General features: G+C 55.9%; 1 protein-coding gene across 1 annotated transcript in view; it reads left to right on the forward strand.

Moving 5' to 3' along the window:
* Positions 1-12453, forward strand: part of BSN (bassoon presynaptic cytomatrix protein) — a 97959-nt gene extending 85506 nt beyond the window's left edge. Inside the window, exons 6-12 of the mRNA XM_047751845.1 lie at positions 1029-3102; positions 3411-4222; positions 4356-4455; positions 4988-5119; positions 5379-5433; positions 5821-5913; positions 8525-12453. Of these exons, the coding sequence (XP_047607801.1) occupies positions 1029-3102; positions 3411-4222; positions 4356-4455; positions 4988-5119; positions 5379-5419 (3159 nt within the window). The 3' untranslated portion in view covers positions 5420-5433; positions 5821-5913; positions 8525-12453. The remainder of the gene's footprint in view (positions 1-1028; positions 3103-3410; positions 4223-4355; positions 4456-4987; positions 5120-5378; positions 5434-5820; positions 5914-8524) is intronic.
* Positions 12454-13654: the final 1201 nt, after the last annotated feature.

The raw sequence follows: 13654 nt of genomic DNA on the forward strand, positions 1-13654 counted from the left end.
GCAACCACAACAACAAAAGATGGACAGCAGAATAAGAAGTTCAAGGAGGGAAATTTATTCCATTCCATCAAAGGTCACCCGTCATCCTGAGGTTGGGGGCATATTATCATTTCCTTTATGATATATGGTGAGAGTAGGTGGGAGGTTTTTAATTTAGTTGCTTGGCAAGGTAAAATATAAGAAGCCCAATGCCCCCAGTCCCCCCACCCCATGTATTTGGGGGATTTGAGTGGTCCATAAAAGCCAGAAGCTTGGGGCTTTCTGGCAGGCTTAGGTGCTAGAGACAAAAGGAGGACCCAGGGCAAACCTCCTGGCAAGGTGGACCTCGAGGCAATGTGGACGTTGGGCAGGTGAGGAGGGCCCTATGAGGGCATGTTAGGGACTCCCGATCAGGAAGCCAGGTAGCCAGAGACAGGGCTGGAAAGAGCATTGGGCTGACAGGGATGTGGAGGGAGCTGGGGCCAGACCGAGAGCACAGCTGGGCAGAGGGTGGTACAGGACAGGAGGAAGAGAGTGGACAGGTGGCCAAGTTGCATATCACTTTGGAGAAGAGGAGGCCAGGAGGCAGAAAAAGACTCAGAGCCTTTAGCAGCAGACATCCAATCAGCACGCAACCCTTCCCATGATCCTCTAGGGAACCCCTGCCAGATGCCAAGATCCAAACCCAGAGCCAGGCCTGTACTTTGCTCAACTCAGGACACTCAGCGGAAGGCGGAGGGTGGCGAGCCCATTGGAGATGCACAGGGGTTCTAAGGGCCACTGTGTGCCAGGCCAGTACTAGATGCCAACACCAAGTGCTGTCTGTTCCTTCCCTCCCCTCCCACTGCCCTGGGCTCAGGGAAGAAGGCCTGTAAGATGATCATAGACCCTCCCTCCAAGGCCAGTGGGTGGGCAGGGAAGGCCTTGAGGCTGCCCCAGGAATCAGCCCGGCCCCTTCCCTGGCCCAGGCCAGTGCTCTTCTACCTTGTGCCCCGCCAAGCCACCCACACCATGCGTCTCAGTGCTGCCCGCCCTTCCCTCTGTCTCAGGTGTCGGCGCTGCCACCCAACGGCCTGGTCCGCAAGGTGAAGCGGACACTGCCCAGCCCCCCTCCAGAGGAGGCTCACCTGCCCCTGGCTGGCCAGGCTCCCCCACAGCTGTACGCAGCCAGCCTGCTGCAGCGTGGGCTGGTGGGGCCCACCGCTGTCCCTGCCACCAAGGCCAGCCTGCTCCGGGAGCTGGACCGGGACCTGCGGCTGGTGGAGCATGAGTCCACCAAGCTGCGCAAGAAGCAGGCAGAGCTGGATGAGGAGGAGAAGGAGATCGACGCCAAGCTCAAGTACCTGGAGCTGGGCATCACCCAGCGCAAAGAGTCTTTGGCCAAAGACCGAGGTGGCCGTGACTACCCACCCTTGCGTGGTCTTGGTGAGCATCGAGACTACCTGTCAGACAGCGAGCTCAACCAGCTGCGGCTACAGGGCTGTGCCACTCCGGCTGGCCAATATGCTGACTTCCCTGTCACCGCTGCTGCTCCTGCCACCCCCTCCGGCCCCACTGCTTTCCAGCAGCCCCGGTTTCCACCTCCAGCACCGCAGTATGCTGTAGGCAGCAGTGGACCAACTCAGAATGGATTCCCAGCCCACCAAGCACCCACCTACCCTGGCCCCAGCACGTACCCAGCACCTGCCTTTCCTCCTGGCACCAGTTACCCTGCCGAGCCCGGCCTGCCAAATCAGCAGGCTTTCCGGCCCACAGGCCATTATGCAGTCCAAACACCCATGCCAACCACACAGAGCACCCTTTTCCCTGTCCCGGCTGACAGCTGTGCTCCCCACCAGAAGCCACGCCAGACTTCACTAGCCGACTTGGAGCAGAAGGTGCCCACCAACTATGAGGTGATTGCCAGCCCTGTCATGGCCATGTCTTCGGCCGCATCTGAAACCAGCTATAGCAGCCCAGCGGTAAGCAGCAGCTATGAACAAGGCAAGGCCCCAGAGCTGCCGCGGGCTAGTGACCGTAGCAGTGTGAGCCTGAGCCCAGCCCCCACCTACCCCTCTGACTCACACTACGCTAGCCTGGAGCAGAATGTCCCCCGGAACTATGTGATGATCGACGACATCAGTGAGCTGACCAAGGACAGTGCCTCCACTGCCCCTGACAGCCAGCGATTGGAGCCCCTGGGGCCGAGCAGCAGTAGGCATCCAGGGAAAGAGCCAGGAGAACCTGGTGTCCTTGAGGGACCTGCACTGCCCTGCTGCTATGCCAGAGGAGAGGAGGAATCCGAGGAGGACTCTTACGACCCCCGTGGAAAGAGCGGCCATCACCGGAATGTAGAGAGCAATGGCCGATCAGCCAGCACCCACTATTACAGTGACAGTGACTACAGACATGGGGCTCGAGCAGAGAAGTATAGTCCAGGCCCTGTGGGACCCAAGCATCCCTCCAAGAGCCTGGCCCCGGCTGCTGTCTCTTCAAAGCGCAGCAAGCACCGGAAGCAGGGTATGGAGCAAAAGATCTCCAAGTTCTCACCCATCGAAGAGGCCAAGGATGTGGAGTCAGACCTGGCCTCCTCCCCCTCCCCTGCTGTCAGCAGCAGCCTGGCCTCTCGGAGCAGGAAGTTCCAGGATGAAATCACCTATGGGCTCAAGAAGAATGTGTGTGAGCAGCAGAGGTACTACGGGATGTCCAGCCGGGATCCAATGGAGGAGGATGACCGTATGTACGGTGGGAGCAGCCGGGCCCGGGTGGCATCTGCATATGGTGGGGAGAAGCTGTCCAGCCATGACTTCAGCCGGGGCAAGGGGTTCGAGCGAGAACGGGAGGCTGTGGAGCGGCTTCAAAAAGTGGGCCCCAAGCCCTCGTCTCTGAGCATGGCCCATGGCCGGCCCCGGCCCCCCATGCGGAGCCAGGCCTCTGAAGAGGAGAGCCCCGTCAGCCCCTTGGGGCGACCCCGCCCTGCAGGGGGCACCCTTCCCCCTGGGGATACGTGCTCGCAGTTCTGCTCCAGCCACTCCATGCCTGACGTCCAGGAGCATGTCAAGGATGGACCACGGGCCCACGCATATAAGCGTGAGGAGGGCTACATCCTGGATGATTCCCACTGCGTAGTTTCCGACAGTGAAGGTAATGGCAGCCGGGGGTGATTTCTGCGGATCCTCAGCACCTGGGGGGCTGCCTGCCCATGGGGCCCTGGGCCCTGAGATGTCCCAGTGGGTCCTGGCCTGGTGTCTCATCCAGGGGGCCTTGCTGCAGGCTGCCCTTCCTGCCTGCTCCACCCTCACCCTGGCCTCAGTTGTGGGAGGGGGGCTGGGGGCCTAGCGTTATGCTTGTGGCTGTGGCACCCACTCTCTGTTTTCCTTGCATGGCTTCAGCTGGGCCTTCCCCTGCGGCCAGCCTGGGGGTTGATGGTGTTCTGTTTTTGGTCTCTGAAGCATATCACCTGGGCCAGGAGGAGACAGACTGGTTTGATAAGCCCCGGGATGCCCGCTCTGACCGGTTCAGGCACCACGGGGGCCACGCAGTCTCCTCCTCCTCCTCCCAGAAGCGTGGCCCTGCCAGGCACAGCTACCACGACTACGATGAGCCCCCCGAGGAGGGCCCATGGCCACACGATGAGGGTGGCCCAGGCCGCCATGCCTCAGCCAAGGAACACCGGCACCATGGTGACCACGGGCGGCACTCAGGCCGCCATGCTGGTGAGGAGCCAGGCCGGCGTGCTGCCAAACCACATGTTCGGGATGTGGGTCGCCACGAGGCCCGGCCTCATGCTCAACCCAGCCCTGGCCCTGCCATGCAGAAGAAGGGTCAGCCTGCGTATCCCAGCTCCACTGAGTACTCACAGCCATCGCGTGTTCTGTCAGCGTACCATCAGGCCTCTGAGAGCAAGAAGGGCTCCCGGCAGGCCCACTCAGGGCCCACCACACTGCAGCCAAAGCCAGAACCCCAGCCGCAGCCACAAGGTCGGCAGGCAGCTCCAGGGCCACAGCAGTCACAGCCACCTCCCTCCAGGCAGATGCCCTCAGCAATAGCATCACGCCAGCCACAGACACAGCAGCAACAGCAGCAGGAGCAGCAGCAGCAGCAAGGTCTGGGGCCACAGCCCCCACAGCAGGCCCTGTCGCAGGCTCGGCTGCAGCAGCAGGGCCAGCCAGCTTCCCGGGGTCTGGCACCTGCTGCTAGCCAGCCAGTAGGGAAGCCACAGCCAGGACCCTCGACGGCTACAGGCCCCCAGCCAGCAGGACCAGTAAGTAGGGCTCCAGTGCATGGATCTTTCCTAAGGTGGATGGTGGGACTGCAGCCTGGACAGCCCCTTGGTTCCAGGCTGGACCTGGGCAGAGAGTTGACTGGTGGTAGCTCAGCTGGGTTCTGTGTTGCAGCCACGGGCAGAGCAGGTGAATGGCTCTAAAGGGACCGCCAAAGCACCCCAGCAGGGGAGGGCTCCTCATGCCCAGCCACCACCAGGACCTGGACCTGCAGGTGAGCCTGCCCTTTGGCGCCCTTGGTTATGACCTAAAGTACCTGGGCTGCCCTTTCCCTGTGCTCACTGGCACCCTGAGCTCCCCTGCACCTTGTGCCCTCACTGTTCCCTGAGAAGGTGCCCAGTGGACAGCAGGCCACCTGAGCAGAAATGAGCCTGAGGTTAGGGTGAAGCAGTGGGGCCACCAACAGCGGGGCTTTAGGGCCCAGGCACCTCTGGTCAGGGCACCTCTAAGGGGCTGGTGAGCACAGAGTCAAGGGTCAGGACAATGGCTTCTTACTCTCTCCTTCCTTCCTCTATCCCTCCTCTTATCTTCCTTCTCATCTTCCTCTGCCTTTTCCTCCCTTTCTCCTTTATCTTCCTCAACTTCCTTTTTTTCTGCTTCCTCCTACCCCCTTCTTCCTGTTCTTATCTTCCTCTCTTTATTCCTATATCTTCCTCCTCACCCTCCACCTCAGAGGGTACTCTCCCACTCAGACCCTGAAGAGCCAGGCCAAGCACAGCTCAGGATGGCACTTTCTTTCCCCCTAGGCATGAAGGCTGGAGCCAAGCTTGGAGGGAACCCAGGGGCTCCTGCTGGCCAGCCAGGTGCCGATGGGGAGAGTGTGCTCTCCAAGATCCTCCCTGGTGGGGCAGCAGAGCAGGCTGGCAAGCTGACGGAAGGTATGCACTGGCCACAGCCAGGTGCGTGGTGGGCGACTACTCAGGGGCCCTACCCTGGCAGAGGTCGGGTCTGGGGAATGGTTGCAGGCTCAGTCACCCAGGCACAGGCCAGCCCAAGGGCCTACCTGCTGCCATCTAGTGGTTCTCTGGGTGGACCCTGCCCCTTGGGCTGAGCTTGGCTTCACTATGCCAAGTGGCCCTGACTAGGAGGGAGTCTAGCCCAATTTCCTGACACCTCTCTCCTTTTTCTGTGTCACAGCTGTGTCTGCTTTTGGCAAAAAATTCTCCTCCTTCTGGTGACCATGCCCTGTAGGGTGAGTATGAGCTGTCTGTACCCATCTTCCCCTGGGAAAGGCCTGAGGTGCTTGTGTTGGGGCTGTAAGTCCTGCACAGTTTTCTGAAAGGAGCATGGTCTTTAGTAGCTGGTGATGTGGCCAGAGCTTCAGTGTCTTCCCCGTGAGTGTGGGAAGAGGAAGAGGAAAAGGAAGGACTCTGTGCACAGAGGTCCCAACATAGGGCCAACTCACTAGAGGTCCCAAGCCCTAAAGGGAAGGCAGGGCCAAAGTCCCCTGCCTTCTTCTCCCCCACCCCTTACTCCCCACCCCCGCATGGGGCTTTCATATCTTCGAGCTGACATTAGGCTGTAGGCGGGGCTCCTGGGATACAGCTCCTCCCAGCCTTCCTCTGCGCATTCTCCACAGGCTCTTGAAGAAATGAAGGGAGATGATATCATTGCTGTGGAAAAATCTCTGGAGTCAGAGGCCTGGGCACAGCTCTGGACTCTGCGTATAACAGTGAGTATCGGTATGGGTAAGGCATAGGAAGGGGGCTGAAAGGCCAAGGCCTGGCTGACCAGACCAACCCACTTCCTACCAGTGTAAACTAGGAGGGGCGTGGTGGGCTTCCTTCAGCTAGGCTGGGCCCAGCAGCCACCTGGGAGGCAGAGACATTTGAGCTGGCTGGGATGAAGCCGCCCATGCCGCACAACCTGGGCACTGATTCCAAAGCCCCATCCCTGAGGCCCAGTGTTAGTAACTTTGCTCCAGATGTTCAGTTAAGGCCAGAGTCCCCAAACCCTGAAGAACTTAGGAGCCCTTGGTGTGACGTCAGGATCCTATTGGCTTCATAGGCTGAGCTCAAGACATGGCAAGATGGAAAAGTAGAACAAGTGGAAAAACAGACAGGAAAGGGACAGAGAGGAAAGGGAGGTCACTTGGACAGGAGTCTCAGCTCCAGACCAGGTCAGCTGAGCCAGAGGGTGGAAGGGCCTCAGGATGGAAGGCCTGGCTCTGTCTGGGCTTCAGTGGCCAAAGCAGGATCAGAAGCCTCTGCTGAGAGCCTCCTCTGTCCCTGGCCCTGCCTCTGGAGGGGAAGGAGGAAGTAATCCAGCATGCAGGATGTCCAGGAGGGTAGCCTGGCTATTGGCACTGCTCTGCACATAGCCCTCCTCCTCCCCCTCCTTTGCCACTTCTAGGGTTAAGAATACAGAGGTTTGAGCACTTCTCACGGCGGGCAGATGTGCTGTGTCGCAGGGCTGGGCACTCAGCAAGCAAATCACCGGGGGGGCACTGGGGTTCTCAGGGTCCTTTGCCCAGGCCTGGCTTGCTTCTAGGGAGAAGCTGGGTGTAGTGTCGAAAGGGCCACCTGTCTCTGGAGGACCAGCAGGGAGACTGGAAAGGTCCATTTTCCCATCCATTTATTCAACAAGTGTTTGTCAGGCCCTAGGTAGGTGCCAGGTCCTGATCCAGGTGCTAGGGATCCAGCAGTGAACAAGCCCTTGCCCTCTGAAGCTGACAGTACACTGAGAGGGGAAGAGAATAAATGAGTTTAAAAAATTAGATTGAAAGGTGATTTCTGAAGGTGGTAAGTGTTCTGAAGCCAGTGAAGCAGGATTATGGCACAGAGATGTCTGCTCTAGAGAAAGTGGTCAGTGCCAGGTAAGGCTCAAGGGACGAGAAGAGGCTGCTGTGGCATGTGCCCTGGTGAGGGAACAGCACCAGTGGAGGCTCTGATGAGACATGTAGGCCTCAGGGACAGGCAGAAGGCCAGCACAGTCAGAGCCACAGAGGAGAGGAGAGATGGTCCGGAGTGAGGTGGGAGGGGGCGGGAGGCAGTTGGGATGGGCTTTGTAGGCCAAAATAAAGAAACTGGGATCGATCTTTCTTTCTTTCTTTCTTTCTTTCTTTCTTTCTTTCTTTCTTTCTTTCTTTCTTTCTTTCTTTCTTTCTTTTTTCTTTACTTCCTTCCTTCCTTCCTTCCTTCCTTCCTTCCTTCCTTCCTTCCTTCCTTCCTTCCTTTCTTTCTTTCTTTCTTTCTTTCTTTCTTTCTTTCTTTCTTTCTTTCTTTCTTTCTTTCTTTCTTTCTTTCTTTCTTTCTTTCTTTTTTGCTTTTTAGGGCCGCACCTGCAGCATATGGAAGTTCCCAGGCTAGGGGTCGAATTGGAGCTACAGTTGCTGGCCCACTCTACAGCCAGAGCAATGCAGGATCTGAGCCGCTTCTGCAACCTACACCAAAGCTCACAGCAACACCAGATCCTTAACCAACTGAGTGAGGCCAGGGATTGATCACGCCACCTCGTGGTTACTAGTTGGATTCATTTCCACTGTGCCACAATGGGAACTCTGAGTCTGGAATTTTTTCTAAGTATGGTAGCCACAGTGCAGCACCCCAGTGTTCTTCCTGTCTTCACCCCATGATGGCGGCTCCCTGCCGCTTTCCCGCTCAGCCGGATGTTTTCTCCCAAGTTGCTGGGAACAGATGTGATATCAGAAGCTGTGCTAAAGGGTAGGGAAGGTGATACAGCCCATGGACCATGTCCATGGCAGGACCCACCTTGGGTGTAGGGCCAGGGCCCTGTCATCAGGGAGCGAAAGGAACCACTGGCACAGCTTTATTCTGTGTCCTGCCATATGATGTGCATGGGCCACAGAGACATTAACTTTGTAGTTAAAAGAGTCTCCATCAAGTTCTGACATTTGGGTAATGATTGGGCCAAGTGGTCAGAGCTTCTGTGAATGTCCATCTCCTGGTGTTACTTGTGGCAATTTCAGAAGTGCAGTGGGAGAGGCTTGTCATTTTAAACAAAATCTCACCTCCCTCACTCTTAAGAGACAAACAGCAACTTATGGTAAAGAATTGTCCCTTCCTGGCCAACTTGATTTTTCTCTTCCTGACCTTCTCTTTGTGACCTCAGACCTACCCAAGCACCCATCTCCCCCAGCCTCAGTGCAGGCAGCGGGGGGTGGGGGGGTTCTCCCATGGGTGAGGAGGGGCCAGGCTGTCAGCATGTGGCAGATGGCAGACAGTTGGGAGGAGTATGGGTGGGAAGCAGCTATCCACGGTTCTTGATAAAATCCTTCTGTCTTTCCTGTTTCCTTCCCTCCCTCCCTTCTTTTCTCTTCCAAGCATCTACAATCTGGTGAACCCTTGGCCGAAAGACTCACACCCGGTAGGACGTGGCAGGTGGGCCTCACTTGAGGACAGGATGTTTTCTAACAGCAGCTGCCAGTGTGAAGCAGCTGCTGACAAGTGGGACCACTGGCCCTGGGGGGACCTGTGATTGTCTTTCCAGAGACCTTGCTCTCCTCAGGGCGCCATCTTCAAGGCATAGCCATTGCTGGGTGGGAGGAACCCTCTCTGGAGACCCTGCCACATGACAGACTTGCTGCTCTTCCCACAGCCGCCTTCTGCGGCCTGGCCGGGCTTCCAATGCGTTATACACAGAGTTTGGGTGCACGCTGCCTGTTTTTGACGGATGCTGCCCTTCCTCCACAATGCCAGAAGTTTTTCCACAGCCTTGGAGAGGGGCTTTGACAGAGGGCTCGGGCCCTGGGCTCCGTTTCCTTCACATTCCAGCTGGTCCGGATCCCTCTGTGGCCACAGGGTCCTGCCCCCATCACCCTGCCCTCTGGGTGACACTGGAGCAGATGTCCATGTGGCTAGTGTGGGATTGGGAGAACTTTACAAACATTAGGACCTAACACTGTCTTCATCACTGAAACAAGAGGCCATAGCACCGAAAAGCAGCGTGGGCACCAGCTGAGGCTTCTCCCAGCCCATGGGTGGCCGCGTGCTAGCACGCCCACCACCATCTTCAAAGCCATCCTCCTCAGTCATCGTGAGCATCCCAGCGGCACCGCCATTGTCTTGACCAGCCGACTCCTCATTTGTACACCTGGGAATTTCTTTTGATTTCAAGAACAGCCTTAATCATTTCAGTTTAATTTAAGTGTATACCTCATAAACATTTTTCTTTTGTTTCTCCCCATCCCTTCCTCTCTTTTCTCTCTCAGCTCACCTCCTCGCCTCTCCCTTCCCCCACCACCTTGTGACTGATGGTTTGGTGTCCTCTCTGCTCTGCCCCTGCTCAGCACAGGGAGAATGTTGACTTAGAAGCAATAGTGGGCAGCAGGCCACCAAGAGCACAACCCCAGGGCAGGGTCTAGGGAGGCCCCTCAGCCCGCCTCTGTTTACCGTGCAACTCCAGTCCTTCTTAAGCCATCACCAGTGGACATGCTCAGAGCAGAGGGACCAGGGCTTCTGCCAGCCGAGGGAAGGGCCCAGAGCCCTGCATAGGGGAGTGTGGTGCTGTCCATCCACCTGGTGGACTGGGCAGTGTTCTTCTCCCGGGCCTTTCCCTTGGGGGTCTCCCTTCATCTTGGGCACAGCCACAAGTCTCATCTCTAACGTTCTATGCAATGAAATATTAACCCTCAAAGACAACTGTTAATATTTAATAAATTCCATGTTATGTATAAGGAGTTAATTGCAAACATGCAATTGAGAAACTGGATAGATATGCGCATATCAAAGCCCTCACTCCCTCCCCCTGCCCCCACTCCTCCCACCCCCGTGTGTGTGAACTTCTCAGTCTGTGGCATGTTTGACCTGTGGCAGGACTCGCTGCTGCCAGGCGAGTCACCACCGCCTGTCCCGCAGTGGAGCATGCACAGCTCGCAGCCTCTTTGCACGATTTCATCCATTTTAAATGCTCAACCCTCTTGCTTGGAGTTGTTTTTGTCTCAGACTCTCTCCTTCAGGAGTGCTTCTAGCTGGCTTCTGCACAAGCTGGTGAGGACCTGCTGGAGTTGCTGCCCAAGCATGCCAGGCTGGGGGCCAGGCCGTGCAAGGCCCCACACACCCTGTGGGTTTCTCTGACCAAGGAGTCTTTGGAGGAGACTTGCCGATGGGATTCCGCACAGGAGGTGTGTGTGTGTGTGTGTGTGTGTGTGTGTGTGTGAACATTCAGAAGATTTGCTGTGGCTGCCTCTTCCCAGCAGGGCACTGCTCAAGGGCAGAGCTGGGCCGTGTCTGTAGCCAGAGAGGCTGAGGGCAGGGCCTGGCTGTGTCCTAAGACCCGAGCTCCTGATTGCACCCGAGCTCCCGAGCTCTCCTCTGTGGCTGGGGCCAGGGGGCCAGAGGGTTCTCAGGAAGAGCTGGACCTTTGGCATTTAGGGCAAGGACAGCTGACAGTGTCATCTTTAATCAGAGTGGGTGTTTACATAGGCAGTGGCTTCAAGCTGAGCTTCTTGAGAAGCTTCTTAATAACAAAACTTACAGAAGGTTCTATTGTGACACTCTCTGCATCTGTCCCCAGGACTTAAACTCCCTATCAGCCCGCATTTCTGAAGCCTCAGTATCCCACTGCTCATCAGCTTCTCCACAACTGAGCTAAGAGTGCGGCAGGCAGCAGCTGCCTGATCCCTCCAGGCTTGGCCTCCTTCCAGAGTGCTCTGGTTTGCACTATGCATTTCTCAGGGGTCCACATTTCTCATGCTTTCCTATAAGGTCTACAAACTCCTTCAGAGAGGGATCCTAGCCCAGCTCTGGCAGCTGTGGATGAGATAGGAAGCTATAAACCCCTGTGTTGGGCCCCAGGCCCTGCCCTTCTGGATTTGGGCTTTACCCATCCAGTGGAACACTTGCCTCATCCCAGAAATCAGGCCTGGGCCGTATGAGGCCATCTGTGCAAGGGCTGGGGGAGGCCACCATCCAACACCTCTGACCACCTGGGCTAGATCTTTGTGGGGATTTTGCCTGGTGGCTGGATACATGAGCAGCTAAGGCAGTGATCCTTCCTACAGAAGGCCAAGGAATGGGACCAGGAGCAGGGAACAGGCAGGAAGATGACAGCAGGTCAGCCTCCATCAAGCCTAGTTTCAGGCTCTCAAAATTTGGCTTTTCAGCTAATCTCCTTTCTGGCCAAGTTCTCTTGAAATTTCTGACATCTGCCACTCCCCACCTCCTAACATACCCACAGAACACATCTGTACCCATCACCCCTTGTGAAGGTGGCTGGAGCAGGCCTCTGGGCCACAGGTGTCCTGGCCCTTGTGTAGTTACAGCTATGGCTCTGGGGGCCAGAGGCTGAGAGAACAGCAGTGGTGCCTTGGGCACTGGGGAGCACCAAACACATCTCCACATGGGCAAGGGGGCTTCTAGGATACAGTTGAGGCCTTCTCTACAGCCCCCCTCCTCCAGTGTCATGAGCAAGGGCACTACCTCTTCTGTCTTCTTTGGGGCCCAGTGCATTCATAGTGACATCCCTGCTTCCCACCATCCACTTAGTCCTTAGGAAGAGAGTGTGGTCTCAGGGCCAATGATAAAGAGGGCAGCAGTGGCAGCAACTATGGCCTGTCTTCTGTGGCCTGTGGGGAGTTTCCCAAGGCAGATCCTTTGCCATGGCAGCATGGTCCTGGCCTGTTGGCCCCTTGGCCTCGTACCCCTTCCCCATTCTGTAAATACTTGTCATCGTATACTCCAACAGGGTCAGAGGGACAGCCTTGATCAACTGAAAGTCCTCAGAGATAACATTTCTGTCTCCCTGGGTACCAGCAGCTCTGCTGCCAATGTGCACTGGGGTGAACTGGAGAGCCATGGAAGTTGTGAGATAATTTTGTGTGTATGCATGTGAACAAGTGTGTGAGTGTGTATGTATGAGCGTGTCTGCCTCATTCAGCCTCTGGGATCAAATCAGCTCCTTCTCTCTAAGTGCAGTGCCCTGGAGAGTGGTGGCCGCCCAACGCCTTTCCTCTACTAGCTTCCATGTCTTGTTTTTGCTTTCGCCTCACTCCTTCCCTGCCTCCCTTCTTTCCTCTCTCCCTTTCTTTCCTTCCCTCCTTCTTTATTTGAGGGGGGAAGAGTGCTGTACAAAGTCAAACAAACAAGTTTACAGTTGTAAGTGCAATGACCCAAGTCCTCCACATGACCTTGTGAATTGTGTGCCGTCCTCCTGTGCTCTGTGAGAACTCGTGGTACTTCAGTGTCCCTCCCCCTGTATTGTGACAAGGTAATTCTGTGGTATCAGAATAAAAGGACTTGATATAAACAACCTACATACTGTCTCTGGGATGGTTTCTGAAACAGGAGGGTGTAGCCAGAGGAACAGAGCCTGTCTGTTCACAGTTAAAGGGAAAAGAGTAAAGAGGTGAAGATGCAGACGGGCTGGCAAGGCCAGGCTGAGTTCACACCAATCTGTCCAAAAACAATGGGCCCCTCCACAAAGGTGCCCCAGGGCAAGTTTAATGTTTGGGCCTGGAGGGAGCAGTTAGCTTACTGAGCAGACTGTCGCGGGAAGGTGCCTGCACAGCTTGCGTGTGTCTAGGCTGCACAAGCAGCTTTCCCAGGCCTGGTTCCCAGGAGGCAAATGAGCATGTGCTGCCCTCTGGTGCTGCCAACAAGCCCTACACCTTGAGGCACTGCCTTGTATCCACTCCAGTCCCCAAACTCTTGATGGCTGCTAATCTTAGTCCTTCCACAGAACAGAAATGGGTCCTTACCAAAGTTACCCAGAGTTGCTTGAAATTTTTAAAAACACAGATAAATGAAAAGAAGCCTCATCTCTGGCCTTCTTCCAGGTTAGTATCTTGATGTTTGTCCTTCCTTCCTGTTTGTGTTTCTCTTGTTTTAAACAAAAGTCGGAAAGTTGGGCTTCCCTTTGTGGCTCAGCGGTTGACAAACCCAACTAGTATCCATGAGGACGTGGGTTTGATAACTGGCCTTGCTCAGTGGGTTAAGGACCTGGCTTTGCCGTGAGCTGTGGTGTAGATTGGGGACGCAGCTCAGATCTGGCATTGTTATGCCTGTGTCGCAGGCCAGCAGCTGTAGCTCCAGTTGGACCCCTAGCCTGGGAACCTTCATATGCTGTGGGTGCAACCCTAAAAAGACCCCCCCAAAAAAGAGGAAAAGTAGTACAACATCTTTTGCTTATCTCTAACCATTCATTCCAGATATTTAAATGTTCATCCTCCAGTGCCTGGGCTCCAGAGGACTGCACCATGAATTTACAGCCAGTCTACTGCACATGTTCTCAAGGATAGGCACCGTGTTCCCAGTTTTCCTGTTATAAACAACAACTGTAATGAACATCCTAATTTCCAACCTTCCACCCAGGTTGGTGGCTGGGGCAACTCTATCTGCCCCCAGTTCTGGCCTTAACAGTCCTGCACACACTGGATGCTCACAAATGCAGGTGGCCCCAGAAAGTGGAAACTTTTTACTTAACTAGCCCGACGTGGTTGATGGGGAAGGGGAAAC

The sequence above is a fragment of the Phacochoerus africanus genome, chromosome 1, assembly GCF_016906955.1.
Source record: "Phacochoerus africanus isolate WHEZ1 chromosome 1, ROS_Pafr_v1, whole genome shotgun sequence".
Classification (NCBI taxonomy): domain Eukaryota; kingdom Metazoa; phylum Chordata; class Mammalia; order Artiodactyla; family Suidae; genus Phacochoerus; species Phacochoerus africanus.